Source organism: Xenopus tropicalis, chromosome 1, assembly GCF_000004195.4.
Source record: "Xenopus tropicalis strain Nigerian chromosome 1, UCB_Xtro_10.0, whole genome shotgun sequence".
Taxonomy (NCBI): Eukaryota; Metazoa; Chordata; class Amphibia; order Anura; family Pipidae; genus Xenopus; species Xenopus tropicalis.
Window position 1 is genome coordinate 64,359,662 of NC_030677.2, and position 23,934 is coordinate 64,383,595.

The 23,934-nt window shown below is 39.6% G+C and overlaps 1 protein-coding gene across 3 annotated transcripts in view; it reads right to left on the reverse strand.

The window, feature by feature from the left end:
- The window catches only part of intu (inturned planar cell polarity protein), a 37,936-nt gene extending 14,336 nt beyond the window's left edge, over positions 1-23,600 (reverse strand). Inside the window, exons 1-4 of one of the 3 annotated variants that reach the window (XM_012955561.3) lie at positions 23,273-23,600; positions 5,853-6,430; positions 5,046-5,131; positions 2,459-2,662 (exon numbers count right to left, since the gene is read on the reverse strand). In XM_012955561.3, coding sequence (XP_012811015.2) covers positions 2,459-2,662; positions 5,046-5,131; positions 5,853-6,430; positions 23,273-23,361 — 957 coding nt within the window. In that variant the 5' untranslated portion in view covers positions 23,362-23,600. Of the gene's footprint in view, positions 1-2,458; positions 2,663-5,045; positions 5,132-5,852; positions 6,431-13,043; positions 13,243-15,447; positions 16,220-23,272 lie in introns of those variants that run through there. The other 2 variants (XM_002932043.5, XM_031895528.1) reach the window with 2 other exon arrangements.
- Positions 23,601-23,934: the final 334 nt, after the last annotated feature.

Sequence of the window (23,934 nt, forward strand, 5' to 3'; positions counted from 1 at the left end):
CCAATTTTTGGCCAAATATTGGCCCTAAAAATGGGCGGATAAGCTGCCCATGAGATCCACCAGAGGCTTTTATCCTATTTTACCTTAAGGCTAGCGCAAGCATTTGTTCTTGGTTTGTTATGCACTGGTCTACACTCACCCTGGATCGAAGTCCTTTTAAATATGCTATATCCATTTGGATTTCCAAGCACTAACAAAAACTAAATACTGAATGGGACCTGTTATCCAGAATTGTGACCAGGGGTTTTCTGGATAAGGGTTCTTTCTGTAATTTGGATCTACATACCTTAAGACTACTAAGAAGTAATTTAAACATAATAGGGTTGTTTTACCTCCAATAAAAGTTCATTGTATCATAGTTAGGATTTAATACACAGTACTGTTTACAGATAAAAAGTACTTTGTTTTAAAATGTTGAATTATTTGATTAAAATGGAGTCTATGGGAGATAATCTTCCCATAATTTGGAGCTCTCTGGATAACGGGATAACTGGGTTTCTGGATAATGGACCTCATAACTGTATATCTAAAGCAGAAATAATGAAATTTGCTCCTATAGCACCCATAATATTCCTAAAATCTCTATTAGTGTCAACATCACCTCCACAATATTGTTTTATGCCTACTACCTTGATGTTGGCTTTAATGCCACCCTCCCTTACAAATACTGATAAAAAATAAACCTAAATGTAGAACTAAAATATGCATTGTCCTCACAAACAATACCATCAAATTTCCTATGATGGCAATGACTATTGCAACTCCAAACAATAGTCAGTGCCCAACATCCTAAGCTGAAAGGTGAGGGACCACACACAGCCAATCATCAAATATGACAGTGGCATGTTTATTCAGCAGCACTGACATATTACTAAGCCAAAGGATGAATGATGTTGATTAAAGGACAGAGGTATTTTCCTGGCTCAGAAAGTGATAAAGATTGAGAGCTGTATGGCTTGGGTTAAACATTTGTGCAAAGGGCTTATGTTATTTAAAAGCTAAAAATGCCCACTGTTTCTTATTTATTGTCTACTAACAGCTATAGTCTGAGGGAATCATTAGTAGTAGATACAAATGATATTGACATCCAATCATGTGTTAAAACACATGTACAAGCAGATTCTTGCTGATTTTCTATAATAAATGTTTTGCCTGCTCTGCTACTAATTAGAGAGGTCTATGATTAGCATATAAAATATAGCTCTAACCTCAACCTAGCACATCCCTAGGCTTCAAACAAAGTACTGTTATTTTCAAAGAGGCTCTCTGTCTCAGTGACCTTTAAACAATCATACTTTTGCAATAAGACTACTTGAAAATGGGATCACAGGGATTCTTATATTGCATGTCCATCTATTTAAGAGCTCTAAGGACATAAAAACCTTTCTTTTAAGAAAAAAAATTACATTGCCAGGAAATAAGGTCCAGGACATTAAATACTTTACATACAACTTTTTTAGTGTCATTATCTCTTTAGGGTGATTACAAACGGTATGTTCTGCCATTTCCTGTAACAGTATTGAAATGTTTTAGTGCTGGAGATTCTCATTGATTTCTATTCAAAGGTATTTTCTAAAGTTTTGTTACCCAGTTACCTTTTTTTTTTTTTTAACTCAGTTTTAAATAGGATGTGATCCGGAAACCCGTTATCCAGAAAGTTTTGAATTATGGAAAGGCCATCTCCCATAGATTCCATTATAAGCAAATAATTCAATATTATAAATGATTCCCTTTTTCTCTGTAATTATAAAACAGTACTTTGTACTCGATGCTAAGATATAATTAATCCTTATTGGTGGCAAAACTATCCTATTGGTTTTATACAATATCTAAATGATATTTATCAGACTTAAGTTATGGAGATCCAAATTACAGAAAGATCCCTTATTCGGAAAACCCCAGGTCCCAAGCATTCTGGATAACAGGTCCTATACCTGTACTGCACCAAAGCTAAGGTTTTAACTAAATAAACAGATCATTTAAATTAATGTAAAACTGTAAGTTCCAGCATCACTTCGCAGCGTTACATTAGCTGCTGGATAACTTCTGGCACTATGATTGGGTTGGTGATTAATGTGAATGTTTAAGCATTCTCTGTAAGTTTATATATCTGCTGTGTACAGATAAGTGATTATAATAATAATATTATCAGCATGATGGACAAGTGTTGTGCAATTTGCACTGTTTAGCTGAGTGTAATACTTAGCAATTGATATAAAATTCACAGCATCTTCTTGGCTTTGTCTAGCTTGATCGCCAATAGCACCCATTCGTCACACTATGCAGGGGCACTGAACAAAACAAAGGCACACATTCATACACACATAACCATGGATGCATATTTTGTCAATTTTCATTCAATGGAAGTTGCATGCATCTAGCAAAGTTTTAAGAAAAACAAATATGTTTTAGTACACCCTTAATAATTTAGACAAAATACAGTTATAAAAAAAGTTACCTCTTCCTTTGAGGTATCAGAGTCCAGCCTTAGAGTCAGATACATGACAATATGAGACATGCGTTGCAAATCCTGCTGGGAGTTTGCATGCTCGTCTCCCCAAACAAGTGCTGCCAAATCATTAATACTTGTCTGCACTTGGGTGCTCTGATTCTGTAGCGCCGTACCTGAACACAAGACAGGTGTCTCAAAAGTTAATTTTACCTGCCAGAGAAAGCACAATTTACAGAAGATCAAAAATAATGTTAGTTAACTAGCCCAAATATGCAAGAACAATTGCTACATTTGAGTATGGAAAAGAACAAGAGCCAGGCCTACCTATCTACCCAACAGTTAGACTTGATTTGAGGTAGCAGTGCAGTTCTGTACGATGCATAGACAACTAATTATGACATACTGTATGTGAATGTGTGGTCAGTGTAGGCCCTTGAGGAGAACCCTAGTCTCACACCATGAGTGATCCTAAAGTACAGGTATGGGACCTGTTATCCAGATTGCTCGGGACCTGGGAACTTATGTCTGCTAAAAATCATTTAAATATTGAATAAACCCAATAGGCTTGTTTTGCCTCAAATAAGGATTACTTACTGTATACCTTAGTTGGGATCAAGTACAAGGTACTGCTTTATTATTACAGAAAAAAAGGAAATCATTTTTAAAAATCAGAATTATTTGCTTATAATGGAGTCTACGGGAGATGGCCTTTCTGTAATTTGGAACTTTCTGGATAACAGGTTTCTGGATAAGGGATCCCATACCAGTAATACATTTGACAGGGCAGTGCAGTGGGTCACCCATGAATAGCTATGGATGTCAAGGCTCTTGAAAGCCCCAAATCATTTAGTGATGTAAACAATTAGTTTCAAACTTGGACTCCTGTGGTAAGAATGTGTTGTTATACTGATGGGTAAAATGTCAGCCATAAAGCATAATGAAACAGTTGCTTTGTATGAGAAGGCAAAGAGAAATAACCATTGATTACACTTCCTTACGCAATAACAAACATTTGAAAAAATCCACTCAAAACTACTATGCATATTTATTTCAGATGCAAACTCTATGTTTTGCGTGTACCTTTAAATGGCAACCTATAACCAATACCATTACTTTTGCTAAATAGGATAAAAAAAATTGCTGTGCTTATGGTTTCTATTCTGAAACTCAACATAAACGAAAGATTTTCAAATTATACCTAAATAAAAATACATGAATAAAAAAACAACTTTACTTGCATAAGGACATTTAATGAATTGTTGTCCAAACAAAAATGGCCTCATTAATTATTCCACTACCAACAGGATGACTCAGACTTAAGTTTCAGAAATGTATTTTTTAATTAATCTATATATGTAAAAGCTTTCAAAAGATTCACAGTCCATTCACATAAACACTGTGTTCAGCAAAATAATTAGAGGAAATATGGGGGGGGTCTATCCTTTAACATTAAAGGGAATAAAATGCATTCACAAGGAAGCAGCATTATTGTGCCTTTTATGCTACTTTTCTAAGGATACAGTACCAAATTGCACTTTTTTGCCCACTTGACTGTGGGCTCTATGGGTAAGGGATCAGCTTTCTTGTGTCTCAGATGGGTTCCCCACCTAAATACTATATTTTTGCATGTAAAAAGCAAATACTACTGTTAAATCAAAGTACCTATATACTCGAGTATAAGCCGATCCGAATATAAGCCGAGGTACCTCATTTTACCTAAGAAAACTGGAAAAACTTATTGACTCGAGTATAAGCCTAGGGTGGGAAATGCAGCAGCTACTGCTAGGTTTCATTAAAATAAATACCAATAAAATTACATTAAATGAGGCATCAGTGGGGTATATGTTTTTCAATATTTATTTCAAAGAAAAACAGTAAACTAGCTCTGTAAGCGGAGAAGAAGATCAACAAAAACAATATGAGCACTACCCCACGCTCATTGCACATTGGCAAACTGGCAGCAGACCCAGTCCCGGAGGAGATGTAAGGGGATATAAGTATTGCTAGTGGGAGCCTAGGCCAGGGCACAGGAGGGTCTGGTTGCAGGTGGCCTAATTTGCACACAACGGAGAGAGGGTGCTAGTCTAGAGGGACCCATGGCACCCGACTCGAGTATAAGCCGAGGGTGACTTTTTCAGCACATTTTGGGTGCTGAAAAACTAGGCTTATACTCGAGTATATACAGTAGTCAGACCAGCAGAGCAGGGGGCTAGGCTTAGGTAACTGTTCCAAAGCATATTATTACATTAAAAATCATATATATGATATATATATAAAAATCATATATTGCAGAGTTGCTTATGTTATGATTATTTTTACTTCTCAAAAAGCTAAAGATGTGTTTGGGTAAAGTTCCACTTTAAATGAACAGCAAAATTAAAATGTTTAGTACATAATCCTTCTCTAATAATAGCGAAATCATATTTCCCCTTAACTTTTTCCACTGATTCATCCATAAATCCCTGTTAGAAAACATCTGCTGGAGGTCTCCGAATAGCGCCTTTGGGCACGGTGACCGGAAGTTGCCACATGGCAAACATTTAAAACAATGTAACAAACAGTGAATGAATATTGAATAAACAGATAATATTACCTGTGTAGGGCCAGGGATGCAGGATAAAACTCTCTCTATGTTCTCCACATGTACTTCTACATCATTAACTGCCACCAGTGTATCTCCTACAAGAACAAAAAAGATCTGCAATTCAGTTCAGGACACCTATTACGATAACTATCAATAAAATTAGCAGCGATTATGACTGTGTGTAAAACCCACGGATGAGCTTTAGCCTGCAATGGCTGTTGAACTCTTCTAGTTAAGCTCCTGCTTGGAGGTCCCCAATCATTTATAAGAAAGCTATAGATAAAAAAAACATTGGTGCATCAAACATCTAGGTTAACATATACATTTACCCAAATACTCATCGTAACTGACCTTCAAGGTGAGTTTTAGGTGTATCTAGAGAGCAAATATGCTCCCAAAATGTTATCCTAATTAGTCTTAGGCTGAGCTCCATTGTGACCGCTACAGGTCCTCCCAGGGGGCCAGCCCCACAGCATGGGGACCACTGCTATTGTATATTACATGATAATACAGCTTCCTGTTCTTATGCACTCTGTAAGGGCTTGTTACCAGTGCCAAGGTAGAATATTTGAGTTTCTAAAACCTGTTTTGCTAAGTTACTGCTCCTTGGTTGAATAGTAATTGTCCTCATTCCCCTAAACTTCAACAAGACCATCACTTCTCATGTTTCTCTATCTATCGTTTTTCTACAAGGAATATTTCCTTTCAGAAATTGGAAATTAGCCATTTTCATTATCTGAATCTGAATAGGCAATCTCTACCTATAGGACACTACAGCCGATTCCAAATAGGCAAATCTCAATATACTCCCCTTACCAATAAGAATCTGACCACATCTTATAGCTGGGCTGCCTGGAATAAAGCCATGTACCACAAGCTTTTCTTGGTTTGACAGTCTTTGGGAGGCTTCTTGACTTCCTTGTCTTTCACTTCTTTTACTGTTTCGTGAAGACTGATGAACAATGCCAATCAATGCCTGCAGCAGATTACTCTTCTCTTTAGGCTCACCTTCAGGCAAACGATCAGGATTGACATACAGGCAAGTGTCCCTGTACTGGTAGCGGACAATTATCCCAGCCTTTTGGCTGGAATGCTGCTTGAGAATAGATGTTGGGCAGGTTGGCCCATTTAACCCAGCTGATCCTTTTTTGCTGGTATGTTTTTTCTTCAACATCTTTGCCAGCTTTCTAAAACGTGGCTCTGAGTTTTTCCCAACATTTTTTCTCTCTTCAGATAGGATTTCTGCTTCACTGTCATTAAATCTAACATGGTTTACCCCAACTGGTTCTAGAGGGCTCAGGGGAAGCAGAATTTCTTCTTCTCCTTCACTTAGTTCAAGATAAAAAAGTTCCCCATTCTTCTGCACACGGTCCAGCCACTCAGGCTCCAGATCACTAACAAGAATAAAAAGGTGCTTGAGTTGTTTAAAATAGTTAAAATATATACCACATGTGGTGAATTATTACACTCTGCTATAGTGCTTTCAGCATCAACATTAAATAGCACAGTCAACAGAAAACAGTTTCATATGACCGACACCCTTTATCAGCTTTGTTCTAATGGTCCAGTTGTAGGCATAGTGGGCATATTTAGGCTAAATCCAGTTTAAAAAACAAATCAAATGATTGCCAAACCAAATCCAAACCCTTTAAGAGATACTGACCCCCAAAAAATGGCAACTTTTTTTTTTTTACATCTATCATAATATTGTCTTTGCATGCTATTTATGATTTTGCTTTAAAAATATTTCACCAATGCTTGATGTTCCTCCATGAGGGGGCTGCCATATTTGTTCAGCAGCAGTTCATTAGCATTAGAAGCTTTAACGGTTGAGATAGAACAGTCTGGTTGGCAATAAAGTCAGGTTTAGGAACTTTAATATCAATTACTTACAAAAGCAGCCTTATCAGCAAAAAATAATCAACAATAACTTTTTATGTATAATAATATAACAGTATCAACAATATTTTGAAGAGTAGGTTTTTAGTGTCCGTATCCTTTAATTAAGTAACTTAAGCTCTGGACAACTAAATGCAACAATTTTTATACTCCGATGCAATTTTTTTCTCAAATGTTAATATGAAAATTTGGGTTCCGTATTTGCAAAAATGGCTGATTCGGTGCATCCCTAATAGCATTAATTTAATATTGGTCTGCTCCACTGCATCTTGGAATTAACAGAAACATAATAACTTTGTTATTCCAAACCTACAAAAATCCAATTTGGTGGTGTTAAGGCAAGTAAAGGGCAAACCTTCAAAACTGGCAGTCATTAGAATAGAGTGGGCCAAGCTCCACTTGATGCACAACCTAACTGTCTACTACTAATATAACAAAGATAAGCTCTATAGATCTAATTAACAAATAACAAAAGCAAGTAGTTTGCAACATGCCCATGGACAAGAATCTCCCTGTTCTCCAAAAAAAATAGCAATGCTTTTCCCAATGTTGGGAAAGAGAGTACACTTTAAGTTTGCTGGGCCTCTGCCATTCAACATTTAATATTCTGTTGTATGAAAAAGAGCTGAATTATACAGCCTTACCGCAGTACTTCTCTATATAAAGCATGGGAATAAAAAACAGATGCCCCTTGTGAGACAAAGAGAGCTCATAGAGGCATTTTAGCATTCACAGCCTGCAAAGGCAGCATTTACCCAGCACTGCCTCATTCAGTTGTGGCTTTCAGATCAGGCACTGAATAAACAAGCATATCCACAAGCGCTTGAGCATTCTTTTCAAATGTTCAACATGAATGACATCTTTCTAATTCTACCATAGCTCTCACTTTTACAATAAGTGGACAGGACCCTAAAAAATGAGAGGTCTATACTTTTTTTTGTAGAATTGTGCATAAAAGACTGATTCTGTTTGGTTTTATTCAGTTAAGCTTCTAAAAATTACACGCATTTCAGCCACAAACCCTTGGATGCTAAAGAATTCTTTGGTAGTTATAAGGTTTTGTTACTTAGAAGAGAAATGATGAATCTTGTTTGGCAGAGGAATAGAAAATACAATCATGACAGAAAATTAGTTTTTAGACACGCTGTGCCAGAAATCTTCACATGAAACGAAATATTCACATTTAGTATTATTAAAGCTGTCTGAAATCTGCCAGTTTATACACCCAGCATTGCCCTGGCCATTCTTTTATTAAATATCACTATAATACACAAGAGCCATAAAAATCGTGTAAATGATATCCCAATAAATGGTACTTAGTGATGTATTCTTTCTCACTGAAACTTGTGTATTAGTAAGGTACCCCCTGTTGAAAAATATAAGAAATTCCACACCCTGTATAAAAACACATTGGCCTCATCCTTCTATATGGTTTTGGGACTCCTTGGAATATCCTTCGATTTTACAACAGGGGTGCTTTATTAACGATATAAACCAATATGCCGACTGCTGTATTTTATATAGTAGAGATGCACCTTTCACTGACATTCCACGATTCTGGGGCTGTACAGAAAGCTCAGTCAGATGCACATAGAAGGTGGGGCATTAGATGTGGTGCACAACTTTTCTGTGGTTTCTCTGACTAAGTTTACTGTTATACTACAAGAAACAAAGATTTCTGGTTCTTCTGGGCCTAAACAAGCAATTGCCGTATTCTATAACTTTTATTAATATGTGGATAGTCAGAGAGAGAGAGAGAGAGAGAAAAAGGGGTCAGAGCTTCCTACTGGACTAGGACGCAGCATAGAGGGCTGCAGTTGAGCTGCTTGGAGAATCTACTGTATGCCGGGAGACTAAATGCAGGGAGAAAGGTATGTTATTCTGGAGCTTTATGTAGTCTTTTTAAGGGCTTTTATGATAAAACATCCTTATCATTTAAGGCAATATTTGCCTGTGTACACATACTGAAGTAGCGTGAAGGATGAGCAGGTTCCTGTGGGTACAAGTTCTTAGAAATATTAAGGAATAAATAAATCCTAAAAAAAATATGACTATATGGCTAGAAATGATGATTTTTATGTGATGAATTTACTGTATTATCCCATAGATTAGTCAGCTTTAAAACTTTTGAGTGTCAGTGACAATGCACATGCTCAGTGTTCTCTAGGCTGCTGTTGAGAAGTTTGGGGATTGCCATTTGTATAAGGATACATTGATCAGAGAAAATGATGCTACAGGTCTCTTTATTGGTCAATTCTGATGCATGCACTGGATCTATGCTGCCTTCCAGCATTGTACTGTGCTTCAACAGCACAAAAGATGGGGGGCTACTCTAAGAAATATTTACTGCTGTGGTGGTCTTGGGCTGGGACAGGAGGTACAGAAACATGAGTTGTAGCATTTCTATCCAAATTCTTCCAGTTGGGAGGCATCTGGAATCTAGAATATAACAATGGTGTTATGTTCTTCAGCACCCAACCATCTCTCCTCCCCACAAAAGTCCATGTGTTTTTAACCAATGTAAAGTCAGATTGACCATTAAAATGTTGCAAAAACAAAGCATGCATTTAAAACACATGCACAAAAATGGACATAATGCATAAATACTAAAAAGCACTTAAACTGGAGCATTTACTGCACACCTACATGAACTCCAACGCCATGCTAGTTACCCTGACCTTATGTCTCAGCTCTCCCTTTTAGAATGTAAGCTCTTGCGAGCAGGGCCCTCTCCCTAGTTTCTCCGATCCTCATCCAATGTAAGTGTAAACTATTTTTGTGATTTTTTATATGTACATGTACAATGTAATAGGGGGCTTACTGTGCTTAGAGCTGATCGTGCTAAAGAAATCCCTTAGATCTCATTGCTAGTGGTGTACAAAGTTCATAGATGTAATATATAAAAGCCCATATAAAACTCTAAAGCTGTGCAGATTAAAAGAAAGGATTTTACAGTTCGGTGATTCAATTTTCAATCTGAAAAGAACACTTACTTTGGGGCAGATTTATCAAAATGTGAGATTAGAGTTTACTACAGAAAAACTTACCCACTTTCTGTTCACTCCTATGGAATTTTTAGAAGCGTATTTATCAAATGTTGAACTCTTTCACCCACTGCTAAATATGCTTTTAATAGTCCCATAGAAATAAATAGAAAAGGGTGAATTTTTTGTGCGGTGAGCAATAATGTCAGATTTTGATACATCTGCCTCTATGTGTGTGCAAAGCTGAAAGAACCAGCACAATTAATCATGTTTTGGCCCACAATGCAACATTACTTCCCATAATTCAGGGTTAATTGCCCCTACCACAGTCAGACACAAGTGATAATTTACTGAACCTAGGGTATAAGTGCTCTTGCTCACATTTTAAGACACATCCACCCAGCAATTCTGAGCAAATTAATTTTTTGCCATCGAACAGAACAAGCAAGCTGATTTTCACCTCAGTGAAAGCACTTATAATAAGAAGTTAAACACAAAAAATGGCAATAAGTCTAAATATATTGTTTTGTAAACACTACAACTTAATTACAGGGCTCCTTTCTTTTTCTTGCACACGGTTTCAATGCCTGGGCTACATTATGTTACTGTCATTTAAGCAAACAAATTGTTTTTTTGACCATAGTGTGATATCTTCCAAATTTAACATTATTACTTGCTTGATATAGAACAGGGGTAGGGAACCTATGGCTCGGGAACCAGATGTGGCTCTTTTGATGGCTGCATCTGGCTCTCTGCCAAATCATAAATAAAAAAAATAACGAGGGGCGTGGCCTGCGCTTGGCAGATAGAAGACGTGTTCTAAGCCTTAGAACACGTCTTCTAGCCGCCGAGCGCAGGCTATGCCCTCCTCCGCATCTCATCCGGTATCCTTGGCACCCACCCTACCTTGCCCCTGTGCTCGGCGGATAGAAGACGTGTTCTAAGCCTTAGAACACGTCTTCCATCTGCCGAGCGCAGGCCACGCCCTCCTCTGCATCGCATCTGGCAGCCTTGGGACCCACCCTACCTTGCCCCGCAGCATCCGCGGCCAAACATATTGTATGGCTCTCACGGAATTACATTTTAAAATATGTGGTGTTTATGGCTCTCTCAGCCAAAAAGGTTCCCGACCCCTGATATAGAACAACAGTTTGGTGTCACTCTGGGCACCTTAATAGAATGGAACACCAACTTTTCTTAAATGAACAGCAGGACTTACATATTATGGTAAGGATATCTGATTCAGTCAGTGTGTGGGTTCATTTGGGATACAGCTTTAGGAACAGTGGGGGTCCTGTGCATATGTCTCTAACTGAGAGACCAACTGTCAGACCATTTCACAAGTTTACACTGAGCACAAGCAACACCAGTGGAGGTGCAGGGGTTAAAAGGCTGAGAATATTCTGCATAAGTTCAGAACTGATACATATCAGAGATTTGCTTTCAATGATATACGTGCAGCAGAATCATCAAAGCTACGGACAGATGTCTTGCATTGTCTTTTTTGTTAGTTAAACAAGTGGTTAGTATCATGTAAATGGTGATATTCTGAGATTATTTGCAGTTGGTCTTCATTTTGTTGACAGTTTGACTCTCCAGTTTAGAATTTTAACAGTTATCTGGTTGCTAGGGTCCAATTTATCCTAGCAGTCTGGGTTAATTAATTTCAATATTTTGAATGACAGACTGAAAGATTAATAGGAGATGGCCTGAACAAAAGGAATTAAAGGAGAAGGAAAGACTTAGTCACTGGGGGGGGGGGGTGCCAAAATGTTAGGCACCCCCCAGTGACATTAATTGCTTACCTTTTACCCTGGGCCGGTGCTCCTGTGAGAAAACAGCACCAGCCCGGGGTACCTGTGAGCGAGCATCTCCTCTTCCTTCTTCTGTCTTTGTGCGCTTGTGCATGAGCAGCACAGTGAAAAGTCTGCTAACATTTGGCACCCCCCAGTGATTTTTACCTTTCCTTCTCCCTTAAGTAAATAATAAATAGTAAAAATAAAACTGTCTCACAGAGAATATAATTATTTTCTTGACCCCTATCAAAACAAACTGCAAGCTGAAAAGAGGCAGAAGAACAATTCATAAATCATAAAAAATGAAGACCAAAAGAAAAATCGCTAAGAATACCCACATTCTGAAAAATACAAGATATTCACTTGGAAATAAAGTACCCTTATTAGATCAGTTTCATCCCATGTGTTGCCATGCAACGTAGTGCCTAAAACCACACTAAACTGAACAGCAAATACTATTAAAAAACCATCATGTGACTGCTGGATATGCACCTAAAATAATAATAAAATAAGTAAATAAAAAATGAGAAGCACTCAAGTCTGATTTTTTATACCAATTCTTAAATATGCCAGGTCAAATTTGCAAATTAAAGCCCTGCACATAATATTTCTATAATCCTACAGCTGTAGAAGTAACATTATCTAGTAAAACATAAATAATAATATTGTAACTACTGTGAGCCAAAAGAATATATCAAGCCACTGAGGAATTTCCAAGACCATAACAAAGCACAAGGCCTTAGGTCTTGTACATTTAAATAGATCACTGCACTTATTACATTGTATTATTTATAATGAAACACAAAAAACCTTCATGGTGGAAATGGCTCTTTGTTTAAAATTCCACATATAAAGCATTTTTGATTATTTGATTAATATAAACCACAGTTTTTCAGAACTATAACTTTATATAAACATAAATATAGTAAACAGTTGCAAGCATCTTTATTATGCTATAATAGAAAACATAAATAACATATTGTATTTATCATATTAGGTTTAACCTATAAGAGAAGAGAAAGCGAAATACAATACATTGTGCTTTTCAGATCTTCCCTATTGTATCATATAAATATCACTATAAAACATATAGCAGATGCTTTAGCCAGAACTTTCCTTCTGTGACACTACCATCATAGGCACCTCCGGAATCCATTATGGGGTCCAGGAATTTAAACCTGTGCAGGTCTCTATGATGAACTGCAAATCTAAAAACCACACTTTGTGCCCATTTTTGTTGTTTTTTTATTGGATTGTGCAAATTTAAACTAGAGGGATTTAAGTGAAGTAAACACAAAAATGGAGCAACTGAAGAAAAACGACTTTACCTTGCTCCTAAAAACAGGCACATATTAAATTCACATCCTGAATGTCGAAGAAGCTGTTCATTTAGATGCCTGCTGCAAATTGTAGCATTTGTAGAAATGCACATACATCTCTCATATTCATTTCAATTTGTATTACTCTACTGTCACATGATGAGTTTTCTCTGCCAGCATGAAAACTCAGGTTCTCCCCACTTCTGCTCCATGGTAACAGCTTTTAAATTTATGTGAGTAAAGTAGAAGACCAATCACAGGCGTATGTGCAACATCTTCAGCATCAACCACTGGCAGTAAAATGATTTAAACTGAAGAGCTTATTAAATTTTTCACCATTTTACACCACCATAAGATATCACCTTTCCAACATGTCAGTGTCTAATGCTTTCCCTGCTAGAGTAACCCCAATCAATTGTAACTGAATATAAAGGAAACATAGAGGAGCAAAAGCAGATGCCACAAACTCACAAAAAAGTTATTTCTTAGGGTTGAAGAATGTCCTTAGCACAAATACTCGTCAAGTCAAGTTTAAGTTCCAAACTGTCTCTGGAAGCAACATAAGCACAATTCATCTGGAGGAGCTTAACAGTGTGGCTTTTCATAAGCAAGCGGCCTGCATGAGTAGAAATTTTCCATGTGTGACAGTCCGATAGACAATGGATGGCTACCTGCCTAAATGCATAATGTTAACTGTAAAGTTTTGTGGAAGAGGTAAAAGTAAGGTCCATACTGGTTTACTGAGATGGGAGTAAAGGACTTGACTTGCCTGCACATAGCCATGACCTCAATACAAATGAACACCTGTGGGGGGAAACAGGATGACTCACTGGCAGACGGTCCATGTAATTAAATGGACTCAAATATGTTCAATAGAGGCAGCAGAACGAAGATATCCTGTTTCAGTGATCACACTACAACTTATTTAACCCTTTATCACACTGAAACTTACTATGAGTTAAAATGCAAATAGGACATTATAGTTTAGACACAAAATATCTCTTCATCATATTAAAGACAAGACATCAAGAAAAGAATTAAAGGTGGCCTTACTTGGCCATTAGGTAAGCTCTTACAACGGCAGGCCACAGGCCAAACAGAAAGAGCATATTAGGGGCCACATATGTTATGGGCAGATTTCTATTATTCCAAGTGATAGTGCAGCTCCTCTCCTTCTTCTCATCTGCCAACATACCATGCACACACCAACACTGTGTATCAGCAGATGAAATTTTCAAACCTGCCCAATTCCCGAATAAGACAATATCCATACTACATGAATATTGGTTGGGATTAGCGGCCACCATACATGTAACAATAATTGTTTGTACAATATTGTTGGTAACTATTGCCCACCTTTAAAGGGGTAGTTCCCCTTTAAAGTCAACTTTTAATCGATATGGGCATGGGTATTTTGATACAACTTGCAACTCGTCTTCATGTTTTGTGTTTTTAGCTTTTTGTTCAGCAGCTCTTCATTCTGGAATTGTAGCAACTATCTGGTTGCTAGAGTCCAATTTACCCTGGCAACCAAGCAGTGGGTTAAATGAGGGACTGGAATATGAACAGGAGAGGGCACGGACGCCGCTACTATTATTATCATAAACTTTTTTTTTTTCACCTCCACACCATATACGTTTTATGTGACTTTTGGAGTGTAACAAACGCATTGCTATATCTAGCTAACAGTATGTACAGGCCTCTAACTTGCCACCTGATTTGCTGGCCATGCACGTACTGAAAAAAATAGTTCTAAACTTCACTTCTGGGATTGAATAGGTTTGAAAATTTAATCTACTGGTGCACCATGTCAGCCAGAGCACAGTGCGGTCATAAACAAATGAAGTGTGCTCTTCTTCACTTCCCCTTATCAGATCCTTTGGGCAGTCAGTCCAAACTAATGGTTCCTTGACCTGTCTGTTTGGCCCATAGGCTGATCTGTCAGAAACTGTACAGTGCATGGAATGTAGTAAAACACGTACTCAACAAATCCCCCACTGGCAACTCACCAGCACATTTAGAAGGTGCCTTGTGCAGCTTGGCCTTAGCCAGTTATCTGAGGCTGCTATTAGTTAGGGGTGCATAAATGAAGCCAAGAGGATTTGCATTACAGAGCAAAGGGACTGACATGTAATGCGATAGCAGCTAGATAGAATAACAGCAGTGCTTTAGCACTAGCAGCTCTGCAGTTAATGCCTAAACTACACATCTCACTGCTAATTAAGGTGCCCCTAGCAATGCAGTGAGTAGGGTACCAAGACTGAAGCAGCTATATAAATAAAGGACGTCCCAACTAGAGCCATGATTTGTTGTTTTATGCCCCCACCCCCTCGGGACCTAGTGGAAATGCTCTGCCTGAGCATACAGGACCTCCTTGGCCACTAACATGAATGGCTGTGCTGAGCCCGGTTACCTGGAGCAACAGCTGCTGCAGTCTGTGTATGAGGATGAGCAGGTTCCTGCTGAGTGGCTGTCCCATCCCCTTCGTTCTTCCTCCTCTTCTGCTGCTTCCACCGATACTCCCCTGGTATAATCCATGTCTCCCTAGCAGCACCTGTATGCCCAGCCCGAGTCTACTCTGTACTATTTCAGGCAAGCCATGGATAGGCGAGAGGGAGGCAGCACACGCATTATTTATCTTTACAAGCTTGTACACACAGCCCCTACTTACACAAGCTAAAGTGAATATAGAATAGGTATAGTACAGAGAACATGATAACGCGTACATAAAAACAGCACTGGCCCATATACACGGGTACTAGAACTTTCACTTCCATTCAAACATATCATTCACTTCCACGGCTGCCTTAGCGCTATAGCAACAGCTACAGGTAAACTAAACTCTCCAGCCTCATTCTAAACTCCGGCCCCTGTGATTGGCAACATCGTACCATGTGGTCGTTCTCTCGCAATGGCTTTTGGGAACTGTGTTTCATGTGAATCTCAAACTACTGTTTCAGTGCGATACTTCTGTATTCCACTTGAAAATCCTTTTAGCCTTCTACTTCCTATAACCTCCTCTCTTCCAAAGTGTTAAGCAAAAGAAACACATGGTCGCTACGGTTTGTTAAAAGTAGACGAACACAGCTCATTATCTCCCACATGAAGTACGAGGAGCAGTGAGTAGCGACTGAGACTAGCTAACAGGCAATTGTTGTTAGGGATCGTCTACAATTTCTTCCCCAGGGAGCGAAGTTAGGGATAGTGTGCAAGCTCTCAGACTTTTGCAGTTACAGACTTATTTACAGCTGCTCTTGACGCAAGTCCATGAGAGGACTTGTCGAGGCTACTAAATAGACTGCTGATTATTTACTGATAATTGTCTTTACATATGTTTTAGCAGTTCTCAGTATTGTTTATGGCAGGGTATTTTCTGGTGTTTAGTAGCTGAAAAAGTGGCTGCTGCTAGTAGCTTTGTGTGTCTTCGCCCTCTTGTTTTTATGTCCTATTTGTAAAATGTAAATGTTTTCCTTGACATATTGGAGTTTCTGTTGAAAAACACTAGCACTGGTGTCATGGGGTGGATATCAGCTTGCAAGTGCCCTGTGGGAATTGCTATAATGTGTATTCCATTATTTTCAGTAGGGCTTCATTTTGTGCGTATTCACGCTCAAGGCATTTAAAAACGCACCGTGTAACCTCACCCTTAAGGTGGCCATACACGCACCGATAATATCGTACGAAACCTCGTTTCGTACGATATTCGGTGCGTTTATGGTATGTCGGCGAGTCGACCGATATTGCAGGAAGCTGCTGATATCGGCCGACTCGCCGATCGGACCAGTTGGAAAATTTGGATCGGGCGCCATAGAAGGCGCCTGATCAAAATCTCCCTTCAGAGCTGAATCGGCAGAAGGAGGTAGAAATCCTATTGTTTCTACCTCCTTACCTGCCGATTCAGCCCTGAATGGTGTGTGGCACATCTGACGATGTTTCGTGCGACCGATGGTCGCACGAAACATCGTCAGATCGCCACATGTATGGCCAGCTTAAGGCTAAGGACCCACAGAGTTAGTTACCCATGATAGATCGCGTCTAGCACGGACATCTAACCTCTCTTAAGTGCCTTTTCGACAGCAACTGTAGGAGTCCCCAGTGGAACGGCTGATTCATCCCTTCAGCTTTCCGAAGTCGCACACAGTTGCCTGCAGAAGGAAACTGCGCGACTTTGGAAATACTTAAGCAATGCAAAGGGCTTTCCACTGGTGACTCCTATTGTTGGTGGAAAGGCATTTCAGAGTGGGTGACTAAAGCGCAACATGGGTCCTTAGCCTAAGAGTGCAAGAGTGGAGCCTTAAAGGAGAAGGAAAGGCAAAGTCACTTGGGGGTGCCAAAATGTTAGGCATCCCCAAGTGACTTTAACCACTTACCTTGTACCCCAGGCTGGCGCCCCTGTTTGGAGAAAACAGCACCAGCACCTGTAGCGGAGCGCTTCCTTCTTCCGGCTTCCTTTTCCTAAAATGCCAGCGGTTGGCGCATGCGCAGTAGAGTGAAAAGCCTACTTTTCTGTTAAAGTTCGGCCTTTCACTCTACTATGCATGCACGCGCACGGAACCAGGATGGAGAAAGCGATCGCAGCTACCCCAGGCTGGTGCTGTTCTCTCTAAAATGGGGCACCAACCTGGGGTAAAAGGTAGGCGATTTAAGTCACTTGGAGGTGCCTAACATTTTGCCACCCCCAAGTGACTTTGCCTTTCTTTCTCCTTTAAGCGTCTGTTTACTAAAGTTAGTAAAAATTGTCTATAAGAAGCTGCAATGTATATTTATGTCTTGTTCCCAAAGTTTACAGGCACAATGATCTTGCTGTGCCGCCCATGCCACACAGATATTTTTCTCACATATGGAGCAATGGAGACCAGACATGCAGAAACTTCAGCGCGCCCTCTTCCCACTGCTCCATATGCGAGTTAAATGGGCGTGCATGCACATGCGGGGGGGGGGGGGGTTAAGTGGGCGGCCTCAGAGCGCAGACTTATCAAATCCGGCCCTGGTGATAGCTCCTATAATTAAGAAAATAATTCCAGTATAAACAGTTGACTTTATAATAGGTAGTTCATATAACTAGTTAAACATGTCATGTGCTAATAAGTCGGTCAATTCATTGGGGGTCAGTGGAGTTTGCCCTAAGTTTAACCCTACATGCCTGCTACCCCTGTCATGCTGCTGTGCCTTGTCACTGCTTGATAAGTAAGTTCCATTAGTTTCTTATGTGTGTAACCATTTCTTGGCACACTCGCTTATTTTGGGCTGTATATTTGCTTAAAACAGGAAATCCCCCTTTTGCAGATAAAAGGTACTGGGAATTGGGATTTTAGTGCAGTGCCTCCACCTAGTGGACACTGAGGAACATACCTCAAGGGGATTTCCACTAGGAAAATAATCACACACAGTTTGCAGCAAATATCAACTTTATATAACTGGGTGTAAAGGTAATAAATTAAAACATGCAAAACAATATAAAACCCTGCTTTAGAAACCTAGATGGTTTTAGCCACTACTGACTCAGTTTCTCTGAGGACAGAGTTCCACACTCCACTCCTGGAGGGAATACCCTTTCCCAGTTCAGTTTCCCCAGGTAGCGCTACCTGCCCCAAAGTACCTCTCCCTTTGGACTAGGCAGTTGCTCCCACGTAGCAGGCCACGAAAAACACCTGTCCTCACCCAGGGGACACACACAGGAGACTTTCAATAGCTTTCCTCAGATGGATCACTCACTGGGATCCGCAGGGTTAAGGCATCTGACCATAGTGTAGCAGATCTCTCGTTAAAGCTGATACAGTCTTTACAGTCACTGCTTACTGGATCTCTCTGTCTCAACTCTGGCAAAACAACAGGGGCAAATTTTTTGACCACGCCCACTTTTGTGGCCAAGCCCCAAATTACCACACCCCATTTTTTTCAAAAAATACTCCTTTTATATAGTTGAAATAGTGCCACCAATGGCCCGATAGACAGTACCCCCCATACACAGTACCCCCCATAGAAAGTCCCCCCAAATGCCCCCATAGACAGTACCCCCATAGACAGTGCCCCAATTGACCCCATAGGCAGTGCCCTCAATTGCCTCACAGACAGTAGACATACCCCTATAGACAGTGCCATGGACAGTACCCCCATAGACAGTGCCCCCATAGAAATTGCCCCCATAGACAGTAGCCCCCATACACAGTGCCCTCATAGAAAGTGCCCCTAATTGCCCCCATAGACAGTACCTCCAATAGACAGTGCTCCCCATAGACACTCCTTCTTCTTCTGCGGCTCTGCTTCTTATGCGGCTCCTTGTGCCGCGGCGGCGAAAGGCCCTTTTAAAAGGTTGCGCCCCGTGCATACCTGTGACGGCACACGTACGCACGGGCATAACCTTATAAAAGGACCTGTCGCCGCTGCAGAAGGAGCCTGAGCTGGAGCGCTTGGCTCCAGCCAGCGCATCCCGCTGTCCCGGATAGTTCAATGAATGTCACACATTTCCGTAATGCGGGACATTCATCGCGACAGAATTTAATCAGGCCCAGGACAACAGTCACCCCTCTCCTCTTCTAATGGTGGCTCTGCTTGTGGGGCAGGGTGAGAACCTCCATTTTTTCCCATACTTTGAACCCTGCCCCATAAGGAACGTAAGGACCTGCATACATCATTTTCTGCCCCTCTAGCACTTGAATCCAGGGTCTCTTAAATGACCCCAACTACAGTTGCTTTATCTCAACTGCAAAGCTATGCGGGTTTACTTGTTTGTAGATGCAGAAATGCAAGATCAATCGCGTTACATATATTAAAACTGAGGCAACATGGAAATGCAAAATGGTGGCACAAAGGATCAATAACCCAATGAAAGGCTTTGCTCTGCTACGCAGTAGGAATTTGCTTCTCATGATAATTGGCACTACCCTTGTAAATAATAGAGTTTGGTCCCATAGGGAAATGACCAACTGTATATTATATAGTAATATTTCCTTGAATATAGGGTTGTTTTCTTAAAAAACAATAAATGTAAGTTGCACTCTTGATGTTGGGGAATTAGCCTTTATTCTGTTTTGTTCTTTCCCTTTACAGTGGCATTATACTGACCAAAGCTGCTAATGGGAGACTAAGGGACAGAGTGTGTAATCCAACATCATTGGTGATGCTGTCCATAGCAACTAATCAGATCTTTGCTTTTGTTTAATAATTTGAAAGTGACCATTCAAATCTAATTGCTGTTTGGTTGCTATGGCCAACATCACCAGTGATGTTGACTTCCACACTATAATAAATATGTCCCTGAGTGCCCTTAAAGACCATCATATAGAGAGATGGTCTAAATCCATCTCTCTATGAAACCAGGTTTAGGTAGCTGGCACATATTCCCCCTTATGTATCAGTGTTCAATAAAAGTATTTAGATCATTTTAAGATTTGACAGTTTATTTTCCACTCTAGACTGATTTAACTGATATTTATGTGCACCTAGAAGCTGACAAATGTTTTCTTATTTAAGAAATCCCATTTGGGGAAAAATACCTCAACTAATGAGGTTAGCCTTCAGTAGTGATGAGCAAAGTTTTTCGGCAGGCATGGATTAGTGGCGAATTTGCGCATTTCGCAAAATGGGTGTCAAAAAAATTTTGACGTGTGTCACAAATTTTTTTCGCAAATTTTACAGCAAAGTGAAACCCAACAGATTCACTCAGGCAAAAGGCTTACTTATCCTTAAGGAACTCATGGCAAATGGCAATTTTTCTCTTTGGGGTTATCCAATGGCACATTTTACTAGAAAATTCTGTTTAACTGGGTGGTGCCAAAAGATTAGGCACCACCCCCCCTGTTAAGAGCAAACTGCAATTGGCCTGTGGAAAAAATCAGCTCTGTGCCGGCATTTTATGTACCTTCTGACCAGTGTCCCAGGCATCCCTTGCGCCAACACCTGTTTGCACATGCGCAGTGGAGTAAACCGGCGTGATCTACTTTACTGCACATGCGCACATGCGTGATGAAGATCTGATCTAAGGAGATGCCGACACAGCGTTTAGGTAGCTTTTCCATAGGCTGGTGCAGTTTTCTCCTAACAGGGGCATTGGCCCAAGGAAAGCTTAGTGATGTATTTCAGTGGGCGCCCTCACATTTTGGCACCCCTTCCCCCATGAAATAGACTTAACACGTTCTTTAAAACATACATATGGGCTACTTTGATTGATTTATTTTTTATAGAGACCTGCAATGTTCAGGGTATGGTTTTATAAAGAATGGTGATCAACTGTAATCTACGTCATCAACTGTAATTTATGTTATATGACATAGTAGACTTACTGAAAAATGTATATTGACAAATAATGTAGCCCCAGCAACCTCCTGACTTTATATTGTTATGGAACTCCTCCAACATTTCATTGTGCTTGTATGTTACAGTAAAACAATGGCTGTTGTTGCTCAGATTGGGGGATTTAAGTGTGACATGCTTGATTTATATTTCTTTTCTTTGCGCAACTTTTTTTTTTTTCATTTTGCTGACTTCCTATCCTTTTCTTTGAAAAGAAAAAAAAAGGCATTCATTGTCTGATGATGTACTGAAGCAAAAGAGATTCGGACACTGTGAAATGCAATTTCAGGGGTGCAATAAATCATTTAGTATCTTTTGTGATGCAATTGCCTGTAAATTGGCTTATAATTGGTAGGATATCTTATCATCCTTCCTGTTTGAAAAGATTCTTTTTGATGCAGCTTATAATAGTAGCCTACTAGGGAGAAGGGGTCAATTTTTATAATTATGAGAAAAAATGTTTATAAACAAAGGCCACGTATATGGCCCAATATATCTGGCAGAAATATATTGGGCCACACAAATTTCTAAATCAAGCCTAAAATCAAAATGCAGTTAATTTCCCCCTCAATGACAGCATCCGTGTTTGCATCTGAAAAATGCATGCATTGAAAATGAAATTTGTTCAAGTTTATTCAAAGAATAATCATATTTTCACTATAAATATAACATGTGACCTAAGCAGTACCTGCCGAGGCACATTTAGTGGAACTTCTCTAGAGTCGTATGTTTCTCCACTGGTATATGTAAGCTGGCAGAAAAGCACCTGAATCAGCCTGTTAGGCATTTAAGACTTTTAGCAGTTTGGGGGAATGGAGGTGCCAACATGCCCAAAACTTCCCCTATTTATATCTATGTCAATAACGAATGTGCTTGTGCAATCACTTGGCACTTTACACTAGGGAAAATATACAACTGCCTGCATTCACTATGGTGAATTTTATTAATAAAACAATATTAATGACTATAACAATGCAATTATCAAGGTGCATTTAAGTCCACTTCTGCAGAACTCTGTATCTTGGGATCTTAACCAGAATGAATAACTTTTCCAAATGTTAAAAGTCTATTAATTGTAAATTATAATTTTTTTCCTTCCGTGATTGTACCATTAGTATAACAAAACAATACCAGTTCCTTACTTCCCTTTACTGTCCTTATCAGCCCAACAGGAGGTACCAGACAGCTCACAATCAGTACTCCTGCTTTAAGATAGTTTGACCAACAACACACAACCTACAGTATAGAAATTTGACATCGGAGCTACAGAATAACCACAAGTCTTTCAAAAGAGTAAATCAAATTTCTGAAAACAAACAAGAGATTATATGCTAAGCAAAGGAGCAGAAAATTTAATCTAACATACAAGTACTGTAGCTTTAACAACTATGCAGAGCTGTGATTTGATGAGCAACGAGTTTCAGCGGTGCAAGTATATTTTTTGTGGTTAATCCGCTGATTCTTTCAATCTTAGCAGAGCAAATATACACTTATTGTTTGCTTACTGTATATGTATAAACAAGGGCATCTATATAATAATCATGCTCATGTAAGCAATCAGTACTTAGGTTGGAATTCATTGTTAATAACCCAACTATGCAAACATTAACAGTACTCTGTATCCGAACACTGCTGTTGGCAGCTTGGTTTAAGGGATTATTATATCATTTTCCTCTATTTACATACAGGCAAATGTACACAGTTAACATCAGTGGACCTTACAGTTTTAGCTTTTATTCTGCAAACCCACTATAATCAATTTCTCAGAGCCAATAAACCTGCAAGATTAAAGTGAAGGAAACTTGCACAGAAACAGGGGGAACATACAAACTCCTTGCAGCCTTTAAAATAATGTGTATTTGGCTCTAAGGGTTATAGTCTAGCCACATGTTGTAGCTGTCATGTTGTTGTAGCACTGCCATGTAACCCTAAGTGCTGGAACTTACCTGTGCAACAGAATACTCTGAACTGAGTCCAGGTCATTCAAGTTCTTTGTTGCAGCCCTGGGGATAAAGTGTGTCCTGGCATTAAACATGGTGTACTGCAGATGCAATCCTGTTTCATGGCACAATTCAAGCAAAAGGTACGCACATGTTCTTCAGTGTTCACAGGTACCGAAGTAATCTTTGGTAGGAAGTGAGGAATCCCACTCCATTCTAGGAACTATGAAGTTACTGATTATTGAGGATCCCCAGTGTTCCTTCATTCTGATGGGAAGCTGTCTTCTTTCTTTCTGTTCCCAGAGCCATGAGAAGCTAAGAAGTAAAGCGGTAAGGTCCCTTGTGACCTCCTCCCTGAGGGATCCTCTATGCAGTGGTAGCTGTAAAAAAACAGAGGCAGTGCAGGCAGACTCTGCCATCCTTTCTTATGTCTCTCCAGCAAACAGCAACTCATGCTTCTGACCTTGCTAATGTTTCAGCCCTCCCACTCCCCCATCCTTTTGCTGAGAGTTGCTTTATAGAGCCCAGAAACAAGCTGGGAGAGGAAGAAAGAAACCAGGCAAAAACCCTGTAAGCCCAGAGAAAGCATCATCCTAACATCCATTATTTTTATTAGCAACCACTTGCCCAAGCAAATTTTTTCAAATACAATTAATAAGAATACTTTG